Source organism: Andrographis paniculata, unplaced genomic scaffold (assembly GCF_009805555.1).
Source record: "Andrographis paniculata isolate CXL003 unplaced genomic scaffold, ASM980555v1 Contig52END, whole genome shotgun sequence".
Classification (NCBI taxonomy): Eukaryota; Viridiplantae; Streptophyta; class Magnoliopsida; order Lamiales; family Acanthaceae; genus Andrographis; species Andrographis paniculata.
The window spans coordinates 5,627,892-5,646,714 of NW_026137587.1; the positions used below are offsets into that span (position 1 = coordinate 5,627,892).

Consider the following 18,823-nt stretch of genomic DNA (forward strand, 5'->3'; position numbering starts at 1 on the left):
GCGTTAATATCTAATTATGTAAAATGTAATGTAATAAAAGCTCTCAAATTATACCAACCACCAGCTCCTCCTATCCTTTCTCTAATTACCTCATTCCGAGGTACCTACCCCAACCCTACCCTACCCTACCCTACTTACAATTAGTATATTTTAAAATTGTGCCATATTAATATATGATCATATTTCGTATATTGTCTATACTTATATTTGTATTTCTATTGAAGACAAAAACAGACTACTTCACTTAAACAGTAAAGACACAACCTCCCAACCTCTCTCTCTCTCCCTCTATATATATATGTCTACACAGCTTCTATTGCTAATCCTCCTCTCTCTCTCTCTCTCTCTCTCTCTCTCTATATATATATATATATGTATATATAACCAGCCAGCCTACCATGGGTAGCCATTTTGCTCCCCCTCTAAACCCCACATTTCTTCTTCTTCTTCTAATTGCTGCTTCTGCACAGCCACAGCCACTCCATGAAAGATTCCGCCGCTGCATCAATCTGAAATCGCCGGCCGATTTCAACACCACCTCCAATGGCGATCTCTTCTCCGCTCCCGCCATTAACGCCACCTCCTTCGCCTCCACCCTCCAATCCACCGCTCAAAACCTCAGGTTCCTCCTCCCCTCCCTCCCCAAACCCATCCTCATTTTCACCCCCTCCACCAAAACCCACGCCGCCGCCGCCGTAGCCTGCGCCCGCCGCCTCCAAATCCACCTCCGCCTCCGCAGCGGCGGCCACGACTACGAAGGCCTTTCCTACGTCTCCCACCTCCAACATCCCTTCATGCTCCTCGACCTCTCCAAACTCCGATCCATCACCGTCGATCTCCGCCGCAACACCGCCTGGGTTCACGCCGGCGCCACCGTCGGCGAGCTTTATTACAGAATCTCCCAGCAAAGTAAAACCCTAGGCTTTCCCGCCGGCCTCTGCTCCAGCTTAGGAATCGGCGGCCACATCACCGGAGGAGCGTACGGCACCTTGATGAGGAAGTACGGCCTCGCCGTCGACAACGTAATCGACGCCTGGATCGTCGACGCCGCCGGCAGAATCCTCGACAGAAAATCCATGGGAGAGGATCTCTTCTGGGCCATCAGAGGCGGCGGCGGCGCCAGCTTCGGAATTATCCTCGCCTGGAAAGTTAAGCTCGTCCCCGTCCCGGCGACCGTCACCGTCTTCACCGTCGCAAGAACTCTCGAGCAAGGCGCGACGAGAATTCTCCAGAAATGGCAACAGATCGCCGATAAACTTGCCGACGACATCTTCATTAGGGTAATTATAAAAGTTGCAGAACTCCGTCGCCGGAAAACTATCCAGACTTCATACAACGCCGTCTTCCTCGGCGGAGCCGACAGTCTGCTGGAATTAATGGAAACGAGCTTCCCTGAATTAGGGTTAACTCGTCACGACTGCATCGAGATGAGCTGGATCGAATCAGTTCTGTACATCGCCGGCTACCCGTCGAATACTCCGCCGGCGGCGCTGCTGGAGGGGAAGTCTTTGTTCAGAAACTACTTCAAGGCGAAATCAGATTTCGTGAGAAGGGCGATTCCATTGAAGGGGCTTGAAGGTCTGTGGAAGATGATGATGGAGGAGGATTCTCCGATGATGATATGGAATCCGTACGGCGGGATGATGGGCAGAATATCGGAATCGGAGAGTCCATTCCCCCACCGGAAAGGGGTGATATACAAAATACAGTACGTGACGATTTGGAACGACGGCGGAGCGGAGTCGGCGGCGAGGCACGTGGGGTGGATGAAGAGGGTGTACGATTTCATGGGTGCTTATGCTTCTGTAAACCCTAGAGAAGCTTACGTGAATTACAGAGATCTTGATTTAGGGATGAATGGGAATAATAATTATAATAATAATAATAATAATAATGGGTCGAATTTGGAGCAGGCGAGGTTGTGGGGAAGGAGATATTTTATGAACAACTTTGACAGGCTTGTTGAGGTGAAGACGATGGTGGATCCTGATAATTTCTTCAGGCACGAGCAGAGCATCCCTGTAAGATCCTGATATATATATATATATATATATTATTATGCATTACTATAATCAAGCATGTGCACCTTTCTGAATAATATATGTAAAAAATATTGATGATGTATAATAATCCTCATATTAGCAATGTCGTGTTAATTTGTAGAATTATTTTAATAAAATGTGTTAGTGCTGTTTGTATGCATATTTACTGTCATTCTCAGTTCAATGTGTAGAACACCTTTAATTTTCTGTGATGAGAATTATCTTGCTTACATTTCCTTTTTTTGCATAGCTTGAAATGTAAATAAACTGAACTAGTTAGTTGTACCTGATTTCATCTCATCAAGTATATATATCCATCAATAACAAATTGAAGAATGCAATGAATCATGAATATATATATATATCCATCTTGTATTAAGAAAACTATACCAATAATTCCTTGTGTGTTGATCTTTGTGTCAGTCATATTGATAAAAACAACAGCAAAACCTACAGCGACGACGACGACATATCTCATCAGTGAATGTTGACAAAACTGTCTTCCGTGCATCAAAGAAGCTGTGGCCTCCGATCCCTAATTAATCAATTAATATATAATCAATCATCAATCAGTTAGATTTCTTGGCAGGCTTGGTGGGAGGAAGTGTCCCGAACACCCTGTCCCAGAAAGTTGAAGTGATTCCAAATCCCATGTCCTGAAGCTTGAAGTGGTGGTTCATGTGGTATCTCTGCAAATTATAGCTTAGACTATCATCAATCTTCATCATATATCATCAATTTATTTATTAGTGTTATTACCTTGAGGTCGTGAGTTAGGCCCTGAATGGGCTTGCCATGGTGGAGATAGTAATGAGTGCAGTCGTACATGACATACCCCACCAAGATGCCGCCGGTGAAGGCAGGGGCATAGCAATCAGGCAAAATCAGCTTCATCAGATTCCACACCTGCCACATCGATGATCAATCCAAGTAATTAATCGAAATTAAATTAATCAAAGATGTTCATCTGTAATGTTTGTTAGACGATATATAGATACATACAGGCACAAGCACCAGTGTGGCGGCGGCCGGAGGGAAAACCAGGCGGAGGTTGTCCATTGGGTGCTTGTGGTGGCACCCATGGAAGAGGTAATGCACCGTGTTCCCCCTGCAGAATATATATATATATATATTCACCAACAAACACTTTTACAGATATAGATATAGATATAGATATACCAGTAGCCATTGGTCCTCATGTGGAAGACGAATCTGTGGAGAGAGTACTCGAGCAATGTCCAGCCAAGAACACCGGCGGCGGTGGCTGCTGCGACGTGGTAGGGAGAAATAATATCTGTGTAGTTCAAAGAAGATGAAACGAACCACCAAGCAACGGGCAGCCACACCAGAGGAATCATCCACCAAGGGGTGCGAGTCAGAAACTGCAATCAATCAATCAATCAACCCGAGACATTATTGATCATCTGATCAACCAATTTGAATTTGAATTTAAATTTGAGGATACATGCCTCAAGAGCACCATTGTGGAAGAAGCGTGGGGATTCTTTGGTGACGATAGGTTGGTGAACCCATTCATCATAAGCTTCACCAAGATGGCCCACCTGCAATATATATACTACAAATTAGAGATTTTAAAAGCATGACAGATTGATAATGGATATGATAGAATGAATAGAAACCAATTAATCAATGGTGTGACCTGCCAGACGAGTGGTTTGTTGAGATCCACGGCGAATGCCTGTTTGACCATCTTGGCGCCTGCGCCTGCAACAACAAGGATCAAATGATTTGAAAGAAATTTTATATATCAGAAATGGAAGGAAGGAAGGAGGTGAAAGAGAACGTACAGGACAATGGTGCTGAGATGGGATCACCTGGAGGATAGGATCGGAGAGCCTCGCTCGCTCGCTGCTAATTTCAACTTGTATTTATTTATTTATATAGTTTTATTGTTTTTCTGGGATACTTATTATGATGATCGATGTTAGAACAGGGACAAACATGTATATATATCCCTTTCAATGGCAAAACTTGCAGGCGACAAACATGGGCAGCCTAACACCTGTGAGTAACTGCATTACTTCAGGAAATTAATTAATGAAGAAGAAGAAGAAGATCGAGGAATAATCAATGGATATTATTACAGACAAACACTCCTCCTGGCCCTGGGCTGGGCAGCCCCACAATTTTCAAGGTCCCCACTCAACGCCAATGTCACTGTCAATGTCAGTGTCGTCGTCATCATCCAATCCAATCCATTCTCTCTCAGTGACGAAAACTCTGCAAAATATTAGATAGACAGATCAAAGATAGATAATATCCCAATTCCCATCCCCACACACGCTAAAGAACAATTATCTTTTGAACAGTAATTGAAGGAACAAAGGAGAGTGAGTATGAGAGAGATCCTGCACATCCAAGGCGGCCAATGCGGCAACCAGATCGGCGCCAAGTTCTGGGAAGTCATCTGCGACGAGCACGGCATCGACCACACCGGAAAGTACAGCGGCGACTCCGAACTCCAGCTAGAGCGCATCAACGTCTACTACAATGAAGCCAGCGGCGGCAGGTACGTCCCCCGGGCCGTTCTCATGGACCTCGAGCCCGGAACCATGGATTCCGTCAGATCCGGCCCCTACGGCCAGATCTTCCGCCCCGATAACTTTGTGTTCGGCCAGTCTGGCGCGGGTAACAATTGGGCGAAAGGACATTACACCGAGGGAGCAGAACTGATCGATTCTGTCCTCGATGTTGTTCGCAAGGAAGCCGAGAATTGTGACTGTTTGCAAGGTAAGTTTCGCCCTTATTCATATTCTCTTGTTACCTCCATAGATCTGTCATCTACCATACTCTGATTGCTTCACTAGGGTTTAGGCCAATCTGCGATATATTTCACTCGATTTTGAAACTAGATCTGCATAATCTCTGGCCCGATGTATGATTTGTGTGCGATTAATGTTCTGCAGTGACGTCTTCTTCGTAATTGCTTGCTTGTAATCTCTAACCATTAGGGATGCAAGATTATTGCTGCAGTTCTCTGTGATGTTAGGATTAGGGTTTTTCTGGAGTGGGATTGTGATAATTAACTTGGATATTTGGCAAAATAGGGTTCCAAGTGTGTCATTCTTTGGGTGGAGGCACTGGATCCGGCATGGGCACCCTTCTGATCTCCAAGATCAGGGAGGAATATCCAGACCGCATGATGCTGACATTTTCAGTTTTTCCATCTCCGAAGGTGTCAGACACTGTTGTCGAGCCATACAATGCAACCTTGTCCGTTCATCAACTGGTTGAGAATGCAGACGAGTGTATGGTTTTGGATAATGAGGCCCTCTATGATATTTGCTTTCGCACGCTGAAACTAGCCACTCCTACCTGTAAGCCCATCTTAATTTTGCTGTTTGTGGATCGGCGAAATTACTTGATTGATTTGTGTTTATTGTCTGTGTTTCAGTCGGTGATCTCAACCACCTGATCTCTGCCACAATGAGTGGTGTCACATGTTGTCTTCGGTTCCCCGGACAGCTGAATTCCGACCTCAGGAAACTGGCTGTGAATCTCATCCCATTTCCTCGACTTCATTTCTTCATGGTTGGCTTTGCACCCTTAACCTCCAGAGGCTCCCAGCAGTACCGGGCTCTTACAGTACCGGAACTGACTCAGCAGATGTGGGATGCCAAGAACATGATGTGTGCTGCAGACCCTCGCCATGGGCGCTACCTGACTGCATCAGCTATGTTCCGTGGCAAGATGAGCACCAAAGAAGTTGATGAACAAATGATTAATGTTCAGAATAAAAATTCGTCCTACTTTGTTGAGTGGATCCCAAACAACGTGAAGTCCAGTGTTTGTGACATCCCACCAAAGGGGCTGAAAATGGCATCTACTTTTATTGGAAACTCAACCTCAATTCAAGAGATGTTTAGGCGAGTCAGTGAGCAGTTCACGGCAATGTTCAGGCGCAAAGCTTTCTTGCATTGGTACACTGGGGAAGGCATGGATGAAATGGAGTTCACCGAGGCTGAGAGCAACATGAATGATCTTGTAGCAGAGTATCAGCAATACCAGGATGCCACTGCAGATGACGATTATGAAGACGAAAGGGATGAGGATGAAGAAGATGGAGTTGGCGCCTGAAAACTTGTATTATCTATATCTGTTTCTATCTATGTGGCTTGTCCAATTATCATGGTTTGCCTATTCTACTATTTTCTGTGCGATTTGTGCTAAAAGGGTTGTGAGATCAACTAGATTGATAATGCCGTAAATGGATGTGTATTGGGTATGACTAGTGCCTATTTGGGATGTATGTAACAATATGGTTTCCAATTCTGTTTGAACCATGATTGTCATTTGTTGTTTAGATATTAAGACATTGATGGTGGATGATTATCTTAGTATCATTTTGATGTCCATCTTGAGCATGAAGGACGTATGGGATTGTCATGATTCTCTCTGCCATTGTATTATGTTGTTCTCTGAAATGTCAATGATAGCTAAGTTGTGCAAAATCTATGAATCCAAGAAAGGAATTCTTACTCATTATACTGTGGGAAAATTTAACATGTGAATACAGCACATGTCGGCTCATTGAGCTTTTTTCTTTGCAGTCTTTTCTTGTGGCAGGGCTCATTGAGCTTTTTTCTTTGCAGTCTTTTCTTGTGGCAGGGCTCATTGTGCTTTTCTCTTTGCAGTCTTTTCTTGTGGCAGGGCAGGAGGCGCAAGTGCAAGGCAGGAATTTGTTCAGCGGACATGGATTAAAACAAACATGGAGTCTCTATCCCTTCATCATCTACACTTCTGTGCGTTTTCCATTGCTGGAGTTCTTCTTCCAGGGCACTGGTAAGCATGACCATACATTACCACATCTTCCTTCAATTCTATTGCATTTGCTTGATAGGTTATTTACATTTGAAACGATCTAATGCGTAGATATGGACATGCAGTGTAGAATCAGTGCGTTGTATGAGTGGGTAACTGATTTCTTATTCAGTAGCCTTCACTTCCAAATTCCAGAGGGCTCAGCACCCTGTGGATTCTGTCATTGGGATGACTCACCTTCAGACAGCCCTCGAAGGGCAGCCTGGAGGTGGGATTTTCTTGAAGAGTTGAAGATACTAGCGAAGGGCAACATTGTGCCTTTCCTTTATGGCATCAATCTTTTTCTTTATGGCTATATCCTTTGTCTTCTCCCATTGATCACCTTTGGTCCACAACTTAAAGAGAACTCATGAATTCTGCTTCAAATTGTTTTTGATAGATTCTTCTAGTATTTAAGTAGGAAACCTTTTTTTCATACCTTCTTGGAAGAGAAACATGAAGTAGTGCTTAAGTAGCTGGCTGGGAAGTTCATCTCCTCTCTCGATAGCTGTAAATCATTACAATGGCCTGGAGTTTACTTAAAGAATTCTTGACACATTGGGAGGTCTTCATTCTTAGCATTTTATATTTCAAATGCTCTTTTTGATTTACGAGTTGCATCATTTTATTTTGCTAATTGCCGTCGAAATCTTTATTGATCTTCTCCCATACATCATTAGAAGTTTAACAGTCCATTATGCTTGTAAAAGTTCCTTCTGAAATTTCCAAATACATACACATGGGAACTTTTAATTCCCTTGTCTTCTCTTGATCATATTTCTTGATTTGGTTAAGGCAAGTGGGAGTGGGGTGGGATCAACATCATTCTCAACAATGTCAAACAAATCCAAAGCCTCTATGCACAATTTTATTTCCATGGCCTCCAAAACTTTGTTATTTTGACCCTCAAAATTAGGAGTGGGTGAGGAGAGATTAATTTGTGGGTGCAGAGAGCAGTTGGGTATAAAAAGACACTAATATAACATTATCTGATGTGGACATACTTTAACATAACACTTCAAACATCGTGTGTAGGCTAAAAAATAACTTACTAATTAAGCACTCTCTGTCGAGCCTCAACAATCTAAGAATCGAAATCCAAGTGACACAGCTCTAGTTCTGGATGGATACCAGCACTGGTCCCTGCCTCCCCTCACCCTTCACCAAATAGTTTGGTTGAGATAGATCAATGCAGGAGTGTCTAGTTGAGTTTGAATTCTTTTTTCAATGTCCAATATTTATCAATAATGGCAGCTTTGTCTATCCATCTCATTCTTATGCTGGTGGGTGATATTCTGTTTGCAGAAGCTGTGGCTTCTTCTATGAATGCTGCTCACTCAACTGACCTTCTGGACAGGATAAATATGTGTAAAACTGACCCCAAAAGCTCTGTAGGTATGCATTACATACAAATAGCTATAAAACCTGCATGAAATTATAAAATGTTATTTGAACTTGATATCATACTGTTTACTGAATGTTCTGACTTCAAGTGATAGCACAGCTTTAGTCCATGTTGGGCAACATAGATTGATTTTTTGTCCTTGTGAACACACACATAGATTGATATTTTGTCCTTGTGGACATTAATTTCATGAATCTTTCTGTTGAAGATATGTGCCAGATTTGTCTGGTTGTCATTGCACAAGAAAGATTTTTGAATATATAAAGTCAGCTCTTTAAGCATCCATCACTATTAAAATACTTGCTATATATATACTCTGATGATTTGCCTGTATTAGGATGGTAAGCAAGAAAAATCACTACTTTAGCATCTGATTCAAAGTGCAACCGACTTTCCAATCATGTCAGACTTTTGTTGCTTAAGCATATATCGGTCAAATGAGTAGAATAATATGCTTTAGTATAGCCTTGTGTTTCACGCATATTTATGTACGAGAGAAAACAAGCTAGAGATCAAAATCCAAGAACACTAATTAATTAAAATTAACATCCATCAATGATGGCTACTTCAAATTACTTAACCTGTTCTGCACTTGTACTTTGTCTTTCTGTTGTTTCTGCTACTGAGTCTACAACAGCATCCAATTGCGTGTGTAGTACATTGATCAACAGGGGAAATTTCCCACCGGGATTCATTTTCGGAGCTGCTTCATCAGCTTATCAGGTGCTTTAAACTCAATTCGTATTCAGTTTGGATGAGTGCATGCATGCAAGCGCATTCGAATTCCCACCCAATGTTTTCTTAAATTCTGTCCACTTTTTTCCAGTTTGAAGGTGCATTTGATGAGAATGGCAAAGGTGCCAGCATGTGGGATAACTTCACCCACGAACATCCCGGTTGGTTTCAATATCCAATCCCAGATTAACTGAGCATGTACTTTGAGTCTTTCTTTTCCTTATATGTTGCTAATTTCAGATAAGATATTGGACCACTCCAACGGAGATGTAGCTGTTGATTCATATCATCGCTACAAGGTATGATCACTCACTGGTGGACTGACTAGCCAGCGATGTATTGTTTGTTGGATTTTGTTGCTGAATACCTTTCACTGATTTCATGTACATATGATAGGAAGATGTGAAGATAGCAAGAGATTTGGGTCTAAATGCATATAGAATTTCAATATCGTGGCCAAGGATATTGCCTGGTACAAATACATCCTGCTCAGTTCTGTTACATTGTCCTAATCGTATTTGTGTAGGAGGCTCTAGTTTTTGAATGGATATATGATTGGACTCATCCATCCCTTCATTCAGGTGGAAAGATAGATGAAGGTGTGAACCAGGATGGGATCAATTATTACAACTGTCTTATCAACGAGCTCCTAGCAAATGGTTTGTTAATAACTTTCAACTTGGTGAATAATGAATGAAAGTTGTATGAGGGAGGGAGGGGGCTAGCTACTTCACCACCACCTAACTTGGTGTGATTATTACAGGGATCGAGCCTTTCGTGACCCTTGTCCATCTTGATGTTCCACAAGCTTTACAAGATGCATACGGCGGATTCCTCAGCTCTCAAATCGTGTAAGCCGGCTGCCTCACCCTGTGTTTTCTATTCAAAATTCGCGAACCTGCAGTACCAGAGATGGATGGATCTGAGCTGATCGGATCTTGGTTGGAATCCAGGGCGGACTTTTTGGGCTATGCGGACCTCCTGTTTGATCTATATGGAGACCGTGTCAAGTATTGGATCACCACCAACGAACCATGGACCTTGAGTGCCTATGGTTATGCATACGGTATGTTTGCTCCAGGCCGGTGTTCGGACTGGCAGGGCCTCCATTGCACTGGCGGTGATTCTGCCACGGAACCCTACTTTGTGTCACACAACCAACTTCTTGCGCACTCGGCTGCTGTAAATCTGTACAGAAAGAAGTATCAGGTCAGGTCTTGCCTTCCCTCTTGGAGTTTCGATGTTATCACGAGCTAGTCGTGTGTGTGTGTGTGTCTTATGTGCAGGCATGGCAAGAAGGAAAGATTGGAATAACACTATCGTCTTACTGGTTTGAGCCGTATGATGAGACCGAGGAGAATCGTAAAGCTAAAGACCGAGCCTTGGATTTTATGTTAGGATGGTCAGTTATGGCTGTATCGTCATCCTGTTTCAAATCAACCTGAAGAAGGATGATGCTTTCAACTTAAAAATATCCTTTCCTGCAGGTTTATGGAGCCTCTAACACGAGGTGACTATCCAGAAAGCATGAGGTCCCGAGTTAGAGGAGGTCGATTGCCGGTGTTCACACCCAAGGAAAGGCAGATGGTGAAAGGATCGTTTGATTTTATCGGATTAAACTACTACGGCGGCATTTATGCATATAACAAACCTAACTCTTCTAGCTTTAGCTACGCGACGGATGCCGAGATTGACATAACTGGTAGGACTAGTTGCACCATTTTATGTTTGTAAGTATTCAGAATCAAGAAACCTGATTGATTCTGTGCAGCATCAAGGAGAAATGGAAAGCCGATAGGGCGGCAAGGAAGGAATGCAAGCCGGATCTACATTTATCCAAAGGGGCTTCGACAGCTTCTCGTGCACATGAAGAAAGAGTACGACAACCCGGTGATATACATAACAGAGAATGGTATCAAATAGCTCAGAAAGCCATGCCTTTTGTTTCTGTTTCAGTTTCTTTCTTCTTCTTCTTCTTCTTCTTCGGTCTGTAATGGTTGATTTGCAGGGCTGGACGAGGCTGCGGATGATAGCATGGAAGTATCCGAAGCGATAAAAGATGAGATGAGGAAAGACTACATCCGTGATCATCTTTGTTGTCTGCTTGAAGCCATTGAGTCTGTCTTATCCCAAAACTGTCTTTATCTCCAAATCAAAGCAAAACCAATCTGTTTAATTGATTTGACTATTGCATTGCAGGAATGTGAAGGGATATTTTGTGTGGTCTTTGATGGATAACTTCGAGTGGTCTGCTGGCTTCTCAGTCAGGTTTGGGCTCAACTATGTCGATTTCAAGGCTGATTTGAGCAGATATCCTAAACACTCTGCCCTCTGGTTTCACAATTTCCTAAACACAACCACAACCACAACCAAAGCACTCTCAGACCAGTAGTAGCTGTAGTTAATACTTACAACGAGTGCGTTTCCACTTCTTAGATATTCTTCGATCCATACTTTGTTCTTGATTTTGCTGTCTCCGTAAACCATCAAGAAATCAATAAAGTTGAAACCATTTTCCCATTAATTTCTCAAGCAATGTAAATGTTGTCATATTCCCAGATTGTGAGTCAGATAAGTTTGATCTAGATATCATCATCCTCATTGATGCTTTTCATTGCATTCTTGATCTTCCCTATTCCACTCCCAGATGGTTGAGAACGGGGACGAGGATTCGTTTGTGGCTTCGGCTACTGACTCTATGTTGCTCGGGATATCCTCCTCGTGCATTCTTCTAAAAATGGCGATTTGGGATGCAAAACCAGGTTCCACGTCGCCAGCGCCACCGACTCCACTGAATTCCACTCCATAGTTATGCCTGGCTGCAAGCTCAGATGCCCACTGATTGAATTCTGCCCTGTTCCACTCGAATTTGTGGTCATGGTTTCGGAACTTACAAGCAGCTTGCGCTGCTTCCTGGGTATCGCCATCTTCTTGCCCATGGCAGGTTGATGATCTCTGTAGGATTACATTATACTCATAGTTTGGCGTCGAGACAATAAGGATCTTAGGACAGAAAAGGCTCAGCGCAACATCACCAAATATGCACGCGTCCTTCTCTTCCATATGTTCAATCACCTGTATCATCATAACTTCCGCGATTCATTAATATGAACAGTGAGTAAACTACAAAGTGAGAACAACATTTCTGACAAGTTGGTTAGTTCATGGTGGGAGAAGAGATTACCTCCAAGCAAGTTGCAATGTCGTATCCACGCAACCGAGAATCAAATTTTGTGATGGAGCCATCATACAGCACTGCATATTTGATTTTGTTACTTGGATCCTTAGAATCCAATAACTTGTTCAACTTGGAGTGCAATGACTGCATAAGCACAAATGAAAATTCCCTTATTTCATTCATTTCTAATGTGGATACAATTTACAACACATAGTGCAAAACAAAAATCACCAATCAATTAACAAGCTAAGCTTATCGAGTAGTAAGGGAAGGCCAGATATTTTGTTCCACCAATGCCTTCGAAAATTTTGATGTCATGGTGGCATAAGTCATTAGCTTAAACTAGCAAGCACATGTTTGCCTCAAAAGATCACACACTGGATTCACAATGTTCACCTAAGTTGACTAATTCTTGTCCCCAAATTGAGAGAAAAGTGCAAATGTTATGGTCAGGCAATTGATAACAAAAATAAAAAATAAAAAATGATCATTCATGGCAACACAGATAGACATATCATGGTTAATCAATCAATCACTTGAAATTTATTAATCCTTAATTCACACTATCCTTGAGCACAATAGCTGAAAGCTGCTAACCTTAGCTGCTCTTGCAAGACTTTTCTGTGAAATATCCACACCAACTACTTTCTCCAAAGAAGTAGGATATGATAATAATGAGTCCAATAAACTTCCAGAACCACAACCAAAATCAACCTACAGATGAAAGTAATGTGCTAATGTTAGTCTCAGTTCCCAGATCTCAGCTATGAAAACATTATAAAGAAAGTAAGGTATTACCAAGGAGAGAGCAGAAGATTCTTTAATCTGCTTAACTGCAAATTCAACACGCTGCTTCGACAGAGGAGGGCTGAATAAAGCCTGCTCCATTCTCTCTTCTAATGGTTCTGTCACCCGCAACAGAGTTACACAATACTCCAATTTGCACCTTCCTGCATAAGAAAGCAAAATTGATGGAAAGAATATGAATACAGCAAGATAAAAAAATGTTGATCTGATCAAACTATGTTTGATTAGTTTAAATGAAGTTCCGAGTATCCATTAAAGGGAGAAAGGGCATTGAAATCATTAACTTAGTAATATATGAAATGCAAACTAATAGCTTACTTGTAGATAACAACGATAATGTTGCAGCAGTATCTCCAGCCGCAGCCAAAATAAAATCATCAGGAGGCAAATCAACTCGAAAATATGAAGACTGACCAACAGCCATTTGGGCAACAGCCGATTCAAGATGAGGCAAAACACCTTCATTGCCTAACTCAAACTCAAACTCTTCACAGCTTTCAAGACTTTCTTTCACACATGCATCTTCTCGGAACAATGAAACTGTGTAAGTTATGCATGCTAGAGAACCATTGGATGGAGTACCTCCAGTGTTTTTACCTCCAAGATCAATTAAGAACACCTCATCCCCCTCTGAATTAACACTGCAAGCTTTACTCCTGACGCCCCAGACATTGCGTATAGAACTGCACAATGTGTTAAAGAAGAACTGATGAAGAAAGCAAATTTCAAATGTTTCTGCCATTGTGGTCAACTTATCCATGGACTTGTCCGGTTCTTCAAAAACTATGGTCAGCCAAGATAGAACCTTCAATGAGGTACTGTTCATAGCATCTGTCTGTCTTCTATGCAAATCATGGGGTGAACACTGTAAGATTAGTTCCTGTTTTTTGGAGTGTAGCTTTACTTCACAATTAAAAACTTCAACAGATTCCTCTGTATTCCCTTGAGCTGTAGAAAGACCCGATTCTTGTTCTTCTTCCTTACTTAACTGAGTAACTTTCAATTTCTTACAGGATCCAGGTATATCTAGTGATGAAACCAGCAATTTACTTTGTGTAGAAAAGACAGGTTCAGACAAATGGTGTAAACGGCAGAACGCACAAAGTATGTCTTTGGGGAGGGAACCCCTCCAATTGCCTTTTGTTGTGAATGATGAAGGCAACTTGGCAGTGAGTAGTGCCTCTCTTGATATCTTGTATATTCCACTGGGTATCATGTTAATGAGCATCCTTCACAGAGAGGTTAAAAAGTATCAAATTAACTGAAAAGAAAACTCTCAAGATATCAAACTATAAATGCTCTGATATAGAATTCTCACTGGACAAGAGAAATATTTTCAGAATGAAATGAAGACGAATTGCATCAATACCTATAGTATGACCTCAGAGAAACAGCTTCATGCCAAAGTTCAGAAGACCTCCATGTGTACCCCACTGAAGCCAAAATTACATCACCATATACTTCCTGGCCAACAATGTAACTTGCCCGGACATTTGAAGGCCCTTCAAAATGGATAGTTTGCTCCACTTTCCACTTTGAAAATGTGTCCAAAAATTGTTTCTTGGGAGCAGGGGAATACATTCTCATTTCAGAGGAAGACTTCCCAATTGTTCTACAAAATTGACAAATCTTTAAGTTAAATGGAGGATGGCATGGTGCATCAATTTATGAGACGCGGAGAAAGTCATCCACTATGAGATATCACAATCCACAAATACAAAGAAAGAATTACACACAAAAGGGACCCCACACCCAACTCCTTGGATACAAAGGACTATATTCAATAAGTTGAGTTTCGGAAAAAAAAAATAATAATAATTAGGCATGAAGCAATTAAACATTAAACTGTTCAGGCTCTGACTTGCTGAAACCTTCCTGACAAAAATATGAAGAAACTTCCATTCTCAGGGCCCCACAGACTCAGATGTTTAATATGATGTGGAACAAACGTAAAGGACATAATAGTCCAATAATACCTCAATTTGCAGACTAGAAATGTTTATTGCCAACATGTTTAAATACAAATACAACAGAACATCAAAGACTATATTATGAAATCACATAAAATGCACAGAAGTTATATATTACCTAGATATCAAAAGATCGGAAGCCTCATTCAGGTCTAGTTCATGAGCAATAACATCTAGGTAATAATCAGTTGCAGCAATGTTAAGAGTCAACGGTACAACAGCATTACTGAATGAAGCAGGAATATATATCACTTCAATTGGAATGCTTTCCTGCAAGCCTGATTCATGGATTGCTTCCAATAGAATCTCTGATGGGTAAGGTATTCTCCTCTTCAGAGAGAGCTGCTCATCAGGTATCAACTCCAAATCTGTCACCTTAGTTGCTGCCCTGAGAATTAGGGGAATCATTACCTGTGAATTCACCTCAGTCTCATTTATGATGTATTTGCAAATATTAGCAATCTTCGCATCATAAGCACCAAAGACCACAGCTGGAACACATCCATTCATGAGGCGTTCTCTTCTCAATACTGCTCTGAAGTGACCACTGAGGGGGTGGAGAGATGACAGGAACTTCATTGTTGCCACAGAAACAAAAACATAAACAAAAAAAAAAAAAAAATCAGCTACGCATAATAGATAAGTATAACTTTATATTATAATAAAGGAACTAAGATTGTGCACAAGGCATTCTGACTACAATTGATTCTGATAGCCAGTAAATCACTATCTTGAATTTGCTAGAGGCAATAGTTTACAGTAACTTGAAAACTCCTAGGTTTGACAAACAGAAGAACTTGACATTTGAGTATAAGAAAGAAGCATTTGATTTTACAAACATAAACTATAAAACTATGATATATCTGAAAAGCTCTGTTATGGTCTTTTATGAAAATTAGAACATCACCTAAAACCAAAGAAACATAGAGGGAAAAGAATGCATCTCTTAAAGGGAAGAGGTAACAAGACTAGAGGCTATATTCTTACTCATGATCATAACCAGCGCATACCTCATTTGAAAATAGAAAACCAATGCGATCAGCCAAATCAACCCAAGCTTCCTCAACGGTGGGATTGTATTCCTTCTGAGTGAGACCTAACTGTAGGAAAAAATAATTATTTAAGTATTAAAAAAGCTGATTACACTTGCTAACCACTGGATTTGTGATACCATTTTGAAAGAGAAAGATCGAATCATATATTATTTTCATGCAAGCAAATATGCGCTACTATATTTTCATACTCCAGTGAAACAACAAACACCATGTGTAGGATAAACAGAATAAAGCTTCTGAATGTGAATCCGAGTGTCCAGAAGCTGATTCTTGTTGCTTCATATAATTAATCAAAAGGTATTTGCACTGACAAGGTAGTGAAAAACAAATTGGCAAACCCATGACATCATGTAGCGAAATCATTTGCATAGAGTAAAAGAAAACAGAACAATTATTAGAGGAGAAAATACAATTAGAAACCTTTTCTACAGCCATATTTGCAGCTGATTGTTCAGCATCCTTCTTCCTTCTGAAAGTACCAGATACAACAGAAATGTCTGGAAGATTCAAAGTGCACTGATAAAGACAAGGCCCCTTCTGTGAGATAGCCAGTCCAGGACATTCATTTTGAGCCGCATCATGCACTTCCTCAACCTTATAACAGGCCTTGTTACCATACCTCTGGTGTATCATTGCCTTGGGAGTCATTGATGGTTTCTTAGGAGTGTTAGCTAGGGATTCTCTAGTTTCAAGCATTTTTCAAGAACTAGGATATTTGATGAACACAACTTATACAGACAGGAAAAATCTCTATCTCCACACGTTATCAAGAATTTAAACCAGCTCCCAAGCTACCTGCATCATACCAAATCAAGATTATATCACTAACTCTGGGATGGAAAAGAAATACAACTCGCTGTGAGAGCAAACTCATCGTTCAGATAACATGCAGGGAAAGACCGGAAAATATCGACAAACTACATGCCTCAGGTAAACATGAATTTAAAAATGACGTTTAATGTATCTCAGTGGACTTCACATCTGCATAACCATTTCCAGGCAAAAACAAAACAATACAGTACGATCATCCAATAGACTAAAAAAACACAAACAAAAAGAAAAAGATTAATATTACAGTTTGATTCGAGTGCAGTGGGGGATGGGGTCCAAACAGAACAAAAGAAAAGGAATCTTTTTAGCGTGGTGAAAGCCGGCGGATTTCAAGATTAATCATTTACACAATAGCAGAATAAGTAACAAGTAAAGAGATTTCTAGCGAGCGAAGTGCAGAGAGATTAGATTGTGTGCAATGGTGGCACAGAAATCAATCGGCGGCAGTTCTAAGTTCTAACAAGCTAAGCAGCGTGATGAACAACAAAGAATGAGAACAAACCAACAACAGAGCAAAAACGAACGAGCGTCGTCGACGATAGTGAGTAGGATCTTCTGGTTGGTTGCGCCGCCGAAACGATCGGTGAGAGAGAGTGGAGGGAGGAGTGGAGCGGGAGAGAGCGCCGGTTGAGAGAGCTCGAAGCAGAGAGAAAGCGTGGGCGGGTGGGTTTGGGGTTTACCGTTTAGGACTAAATTATTTAAATACTCATTTAAATTCATAATTGCTAAAATATTTGTGTAAGAAAAACGTAAGCGTTATTTTTTTTTTTTAGTTGTTATTATTAATTATTGTAAATGGTAAGAATATTACTATGTCCCAAGTAGGCTTATTTTATCGAAAGAATTTAAAGAATATAATGTTGGTATTTATTTTATATTTGTAGTAAGTTGAAAATATAGAATAAGAAACTAGTTTTTGTGGATGTGTTTAATTTAAATGTAAAAAATAATGATATTTTTTAATAATAATTATAAAGTAAATATTGTTTTATAATGAATAATTATTTATGATAATAAAATTATTATTTAAAGAAATGTTAAAACACGCCTATTCTTTTGGAATAGAAGTACTATTAAAATATTTTTTTTAATTATTTTGTGAAAAAAATATTCTACATGTTGGATTAAATGGTAGAAAATTACTCGGAAAGTAATTTCAAATAAAAATTAAATAAATCCTAATACTAAATGGCCTATTTTTCAAAATTATTTCGTACAATTTGAATAATTTTTTATTGTTTTAATTTTATTTTTATTTAAAATTAATAATATATGTATAAATAAAATAATAAAAATTTTAAAATATTATAAATTAATAATAATAGTAATAATTTTTAAATTAAGTTAATACTCTAATCTAACCGTCAGATATATAACTTTTTAGAAACAATAAAAACACATCTTTTAATCAATATATTTGGACTGTTTAATTAATAGATATTTGAAGAAATGAATTTATTGTTGTATTATAAATAAAATATATTTAATACTAATTTGTTTGATTCATATATTCGGGTTGTGTTTCGAAATTTTGAAGAGAAAAAAATTAATCTATACCCTACAACATGATTTAAAATTTCCTTAATAGCTAACGGCATGTTTATAGAAAATCATTGCATAATAAATAAATCAAAATCAAAATCTTAAAGACATGTTTGATTGGTTTTTTTATAAAAAGGAATCTTTTATTTGTCTTCAAAAACATCAATTAAATAATATTTCTTTAGTATTAAAACTTTATTTTACTATTTTAAAATACCATATTAAGATTTATTTATGTTATATTAAAAAATTATTTAAATTCAAAATTTAGTCTTTAAAACTAAAATTAAAAACAAACACACTAATTAAAATATGTTTAAAGTATACAAAATTATCTTGCCAAAAGAAATAGAGAAGTAGTTTTCAAATATTACTATAGATAGTGTGAAAAGTAATTTTTGAATATTTGTAATAAAAAACAATTCATAAACTTACAT

The 18,823-nt window shown here is 39.7% G+C and overlaps 5 protein-coding genes across 11 annotated transcripts; 3 read left to right on the plus strand and 2 right to left on the minus strand.

The window, feature by feature from the left end:
- The first annotated feature begins 334 nt into the window (after window positions 1-334).
- Window positions 335-2,548, plus strand: LOC127254873 (berberine bridge enzyme-like 15). Its single transcript, XM_051280200.1, has 2 exons — window positions 335-2,021; window positions 2,466-2,548. Exons 1-2 carry the CDS (start codon window positions 399-401, stop codon window positions 2,472-2,474), a joined length of 1,632 nt encoding a protein of 543 aa, XP_051136157.1. The 5' UTR covers window positions 335-398; the 3' UTR covers window positions 2,475-2,548.
- On the minus strand, window positions 2,386-4,264 carry LOC127254875 (dihydroceramide fatty acyl 2-hydroxylase FAH2-like). 5 transcript variants are annotated; one of them, XM_051280205.1, is made up of 8 exons: window positions 4,152-4,264; window positions 3,851-4,065; window positions 3,703-3,767; window positions 3,512-3,604; window positions 3,222-3,424; window positions 3,045-3,150; window positions 2,802-2,948; window positions 2,386-2,731 (listed from the first exon to the last, which is right to left on the minus strand). In XM_051280205.1, exons 3-8 carry the CDS (start codon window positions 3,751-3,753, stop codon window positions 2,612-2,614), a joined length of 720 nt encoding a protein of 239 aa, XP_051136162.1. In that variant the 5' UTR covers window positions 3,754-3,767; window positions 3,851-4,065; window positions 4,152-4,264; the 3' UTR covers window positions 2,386-2,611. The 5 variants fall into 5 exon arrangements, with proteins under 5 accessions (XP_051136162.1, XP_051136159.1, XP_051136161.1 ...); XM_051280202.1 differs by having other exon boundaries at window positions 3,851-4,075; window positions 4,148-4,264; XM_051280204.1 differs by having other exon boundaries at window positions 3,851-4,075; window positions 4,152-4,263.
- A 7-nt stretch (window positions 4,265-4,271) lies between these two features.
- Window positions 4,272-6,416, plus strand: LOC127254874 (tubulin beta chain). Its single transcript, XM_051280201.1, has 3 exons — window positions 4,272-4,793; window positions 5,111-5,380; window positions 5,458-6,416. The coding sequence occupies exons 1-3, from the start codon at window positions 4,400-4,402 to the stop codon at window positions 6,138-6,140; spliced, it is 1,347 nt and encodes a 448-aa protein (XP_051136158.1). The 5' UTR covers window positions 4,272-4,399; the 3' UTR covers window positions 6,141-6,416.
- Window positions 6,417-6,508: 92 nt separating this feature from the next.
- Window positions 6,509-11,527, plus strand: LOC127254872 (beta-glucosidase 13-like). The gene is made up of 14 exons (XM_051280198.1): window positions 6,509-6,845; window positions 8,169-8,258; window positions 8,906-8,991; window positions 9,095-9,164; window positions 9,244-9,302; window positions 9,400-9,475; window positions 9,585-9,662; window positions 9,767-9,854; window positions 9,957-10,212; window positions 10,290-10,405; window positions 10,491-10,705; window positions 10,775-10,915; window positions 11,012-11,120; window positions 11,203-11,527. Exons 1-14 carry the CDS (start codon window positions 6,518-6,520, stop codon window positions 11,393-11,395), a joined length of 1,905 nt encoding a protein of 634 aa, XP_051136155.1. The 5' UTR covers window positions 6,509-6,517; the 3' UTR covers window positions 11,396-11,527.
- On the minus strand, window positions 11,502-17,511 carry LOC127254871 (small RNA 2'-O-methyltransferase). Of its 3 annotated transcripts, none has more exons than XM_051280196.1 (10): window positions 17,369-17,511; window positions 16,434-16,808; window positions 15,969-16,058; window positions 15,077-15,531; window positions 14,358-14,600; window positions 13,307-14,217; window positions 12,980-13,131; window positions 12,779-12,895; window positions 12,188-12,325; window positions 11,502-12,078 (listed from the first exon to the last, which is right to left on the minus strand). In XM_051280196.1, exons 2-10 carry the CDS (start codon window positions 16,707-16,709, stop codon window positions 11,602-11,604), a joined length of 2,859 nt encoding a protein of 952 aa, XP_051136153.1. In that variant the 5' UTR covers window positions 16,710-16,808; window positions 17,369-17,511; the 3' UTR covers window positions 11,502-11,601. The 3 variants fall into 3 exon arrangements, with proteins under 3 accessions (XP_051136153.1, XP_051136152.1, XP_051136154.1); XM_051280195.1 differs by having other exon boundaries at window positions 17,347-17,511; XM_051280197.1 differs by lacking the exon at window positions 17,369-17,511 and having other exon boundaries at window positions 15,969-16,054; window positions 16,434-16,540.
- Between the last annotated feature and the right edge of the window lie 1,312 nt (window positions 17,512-18,823).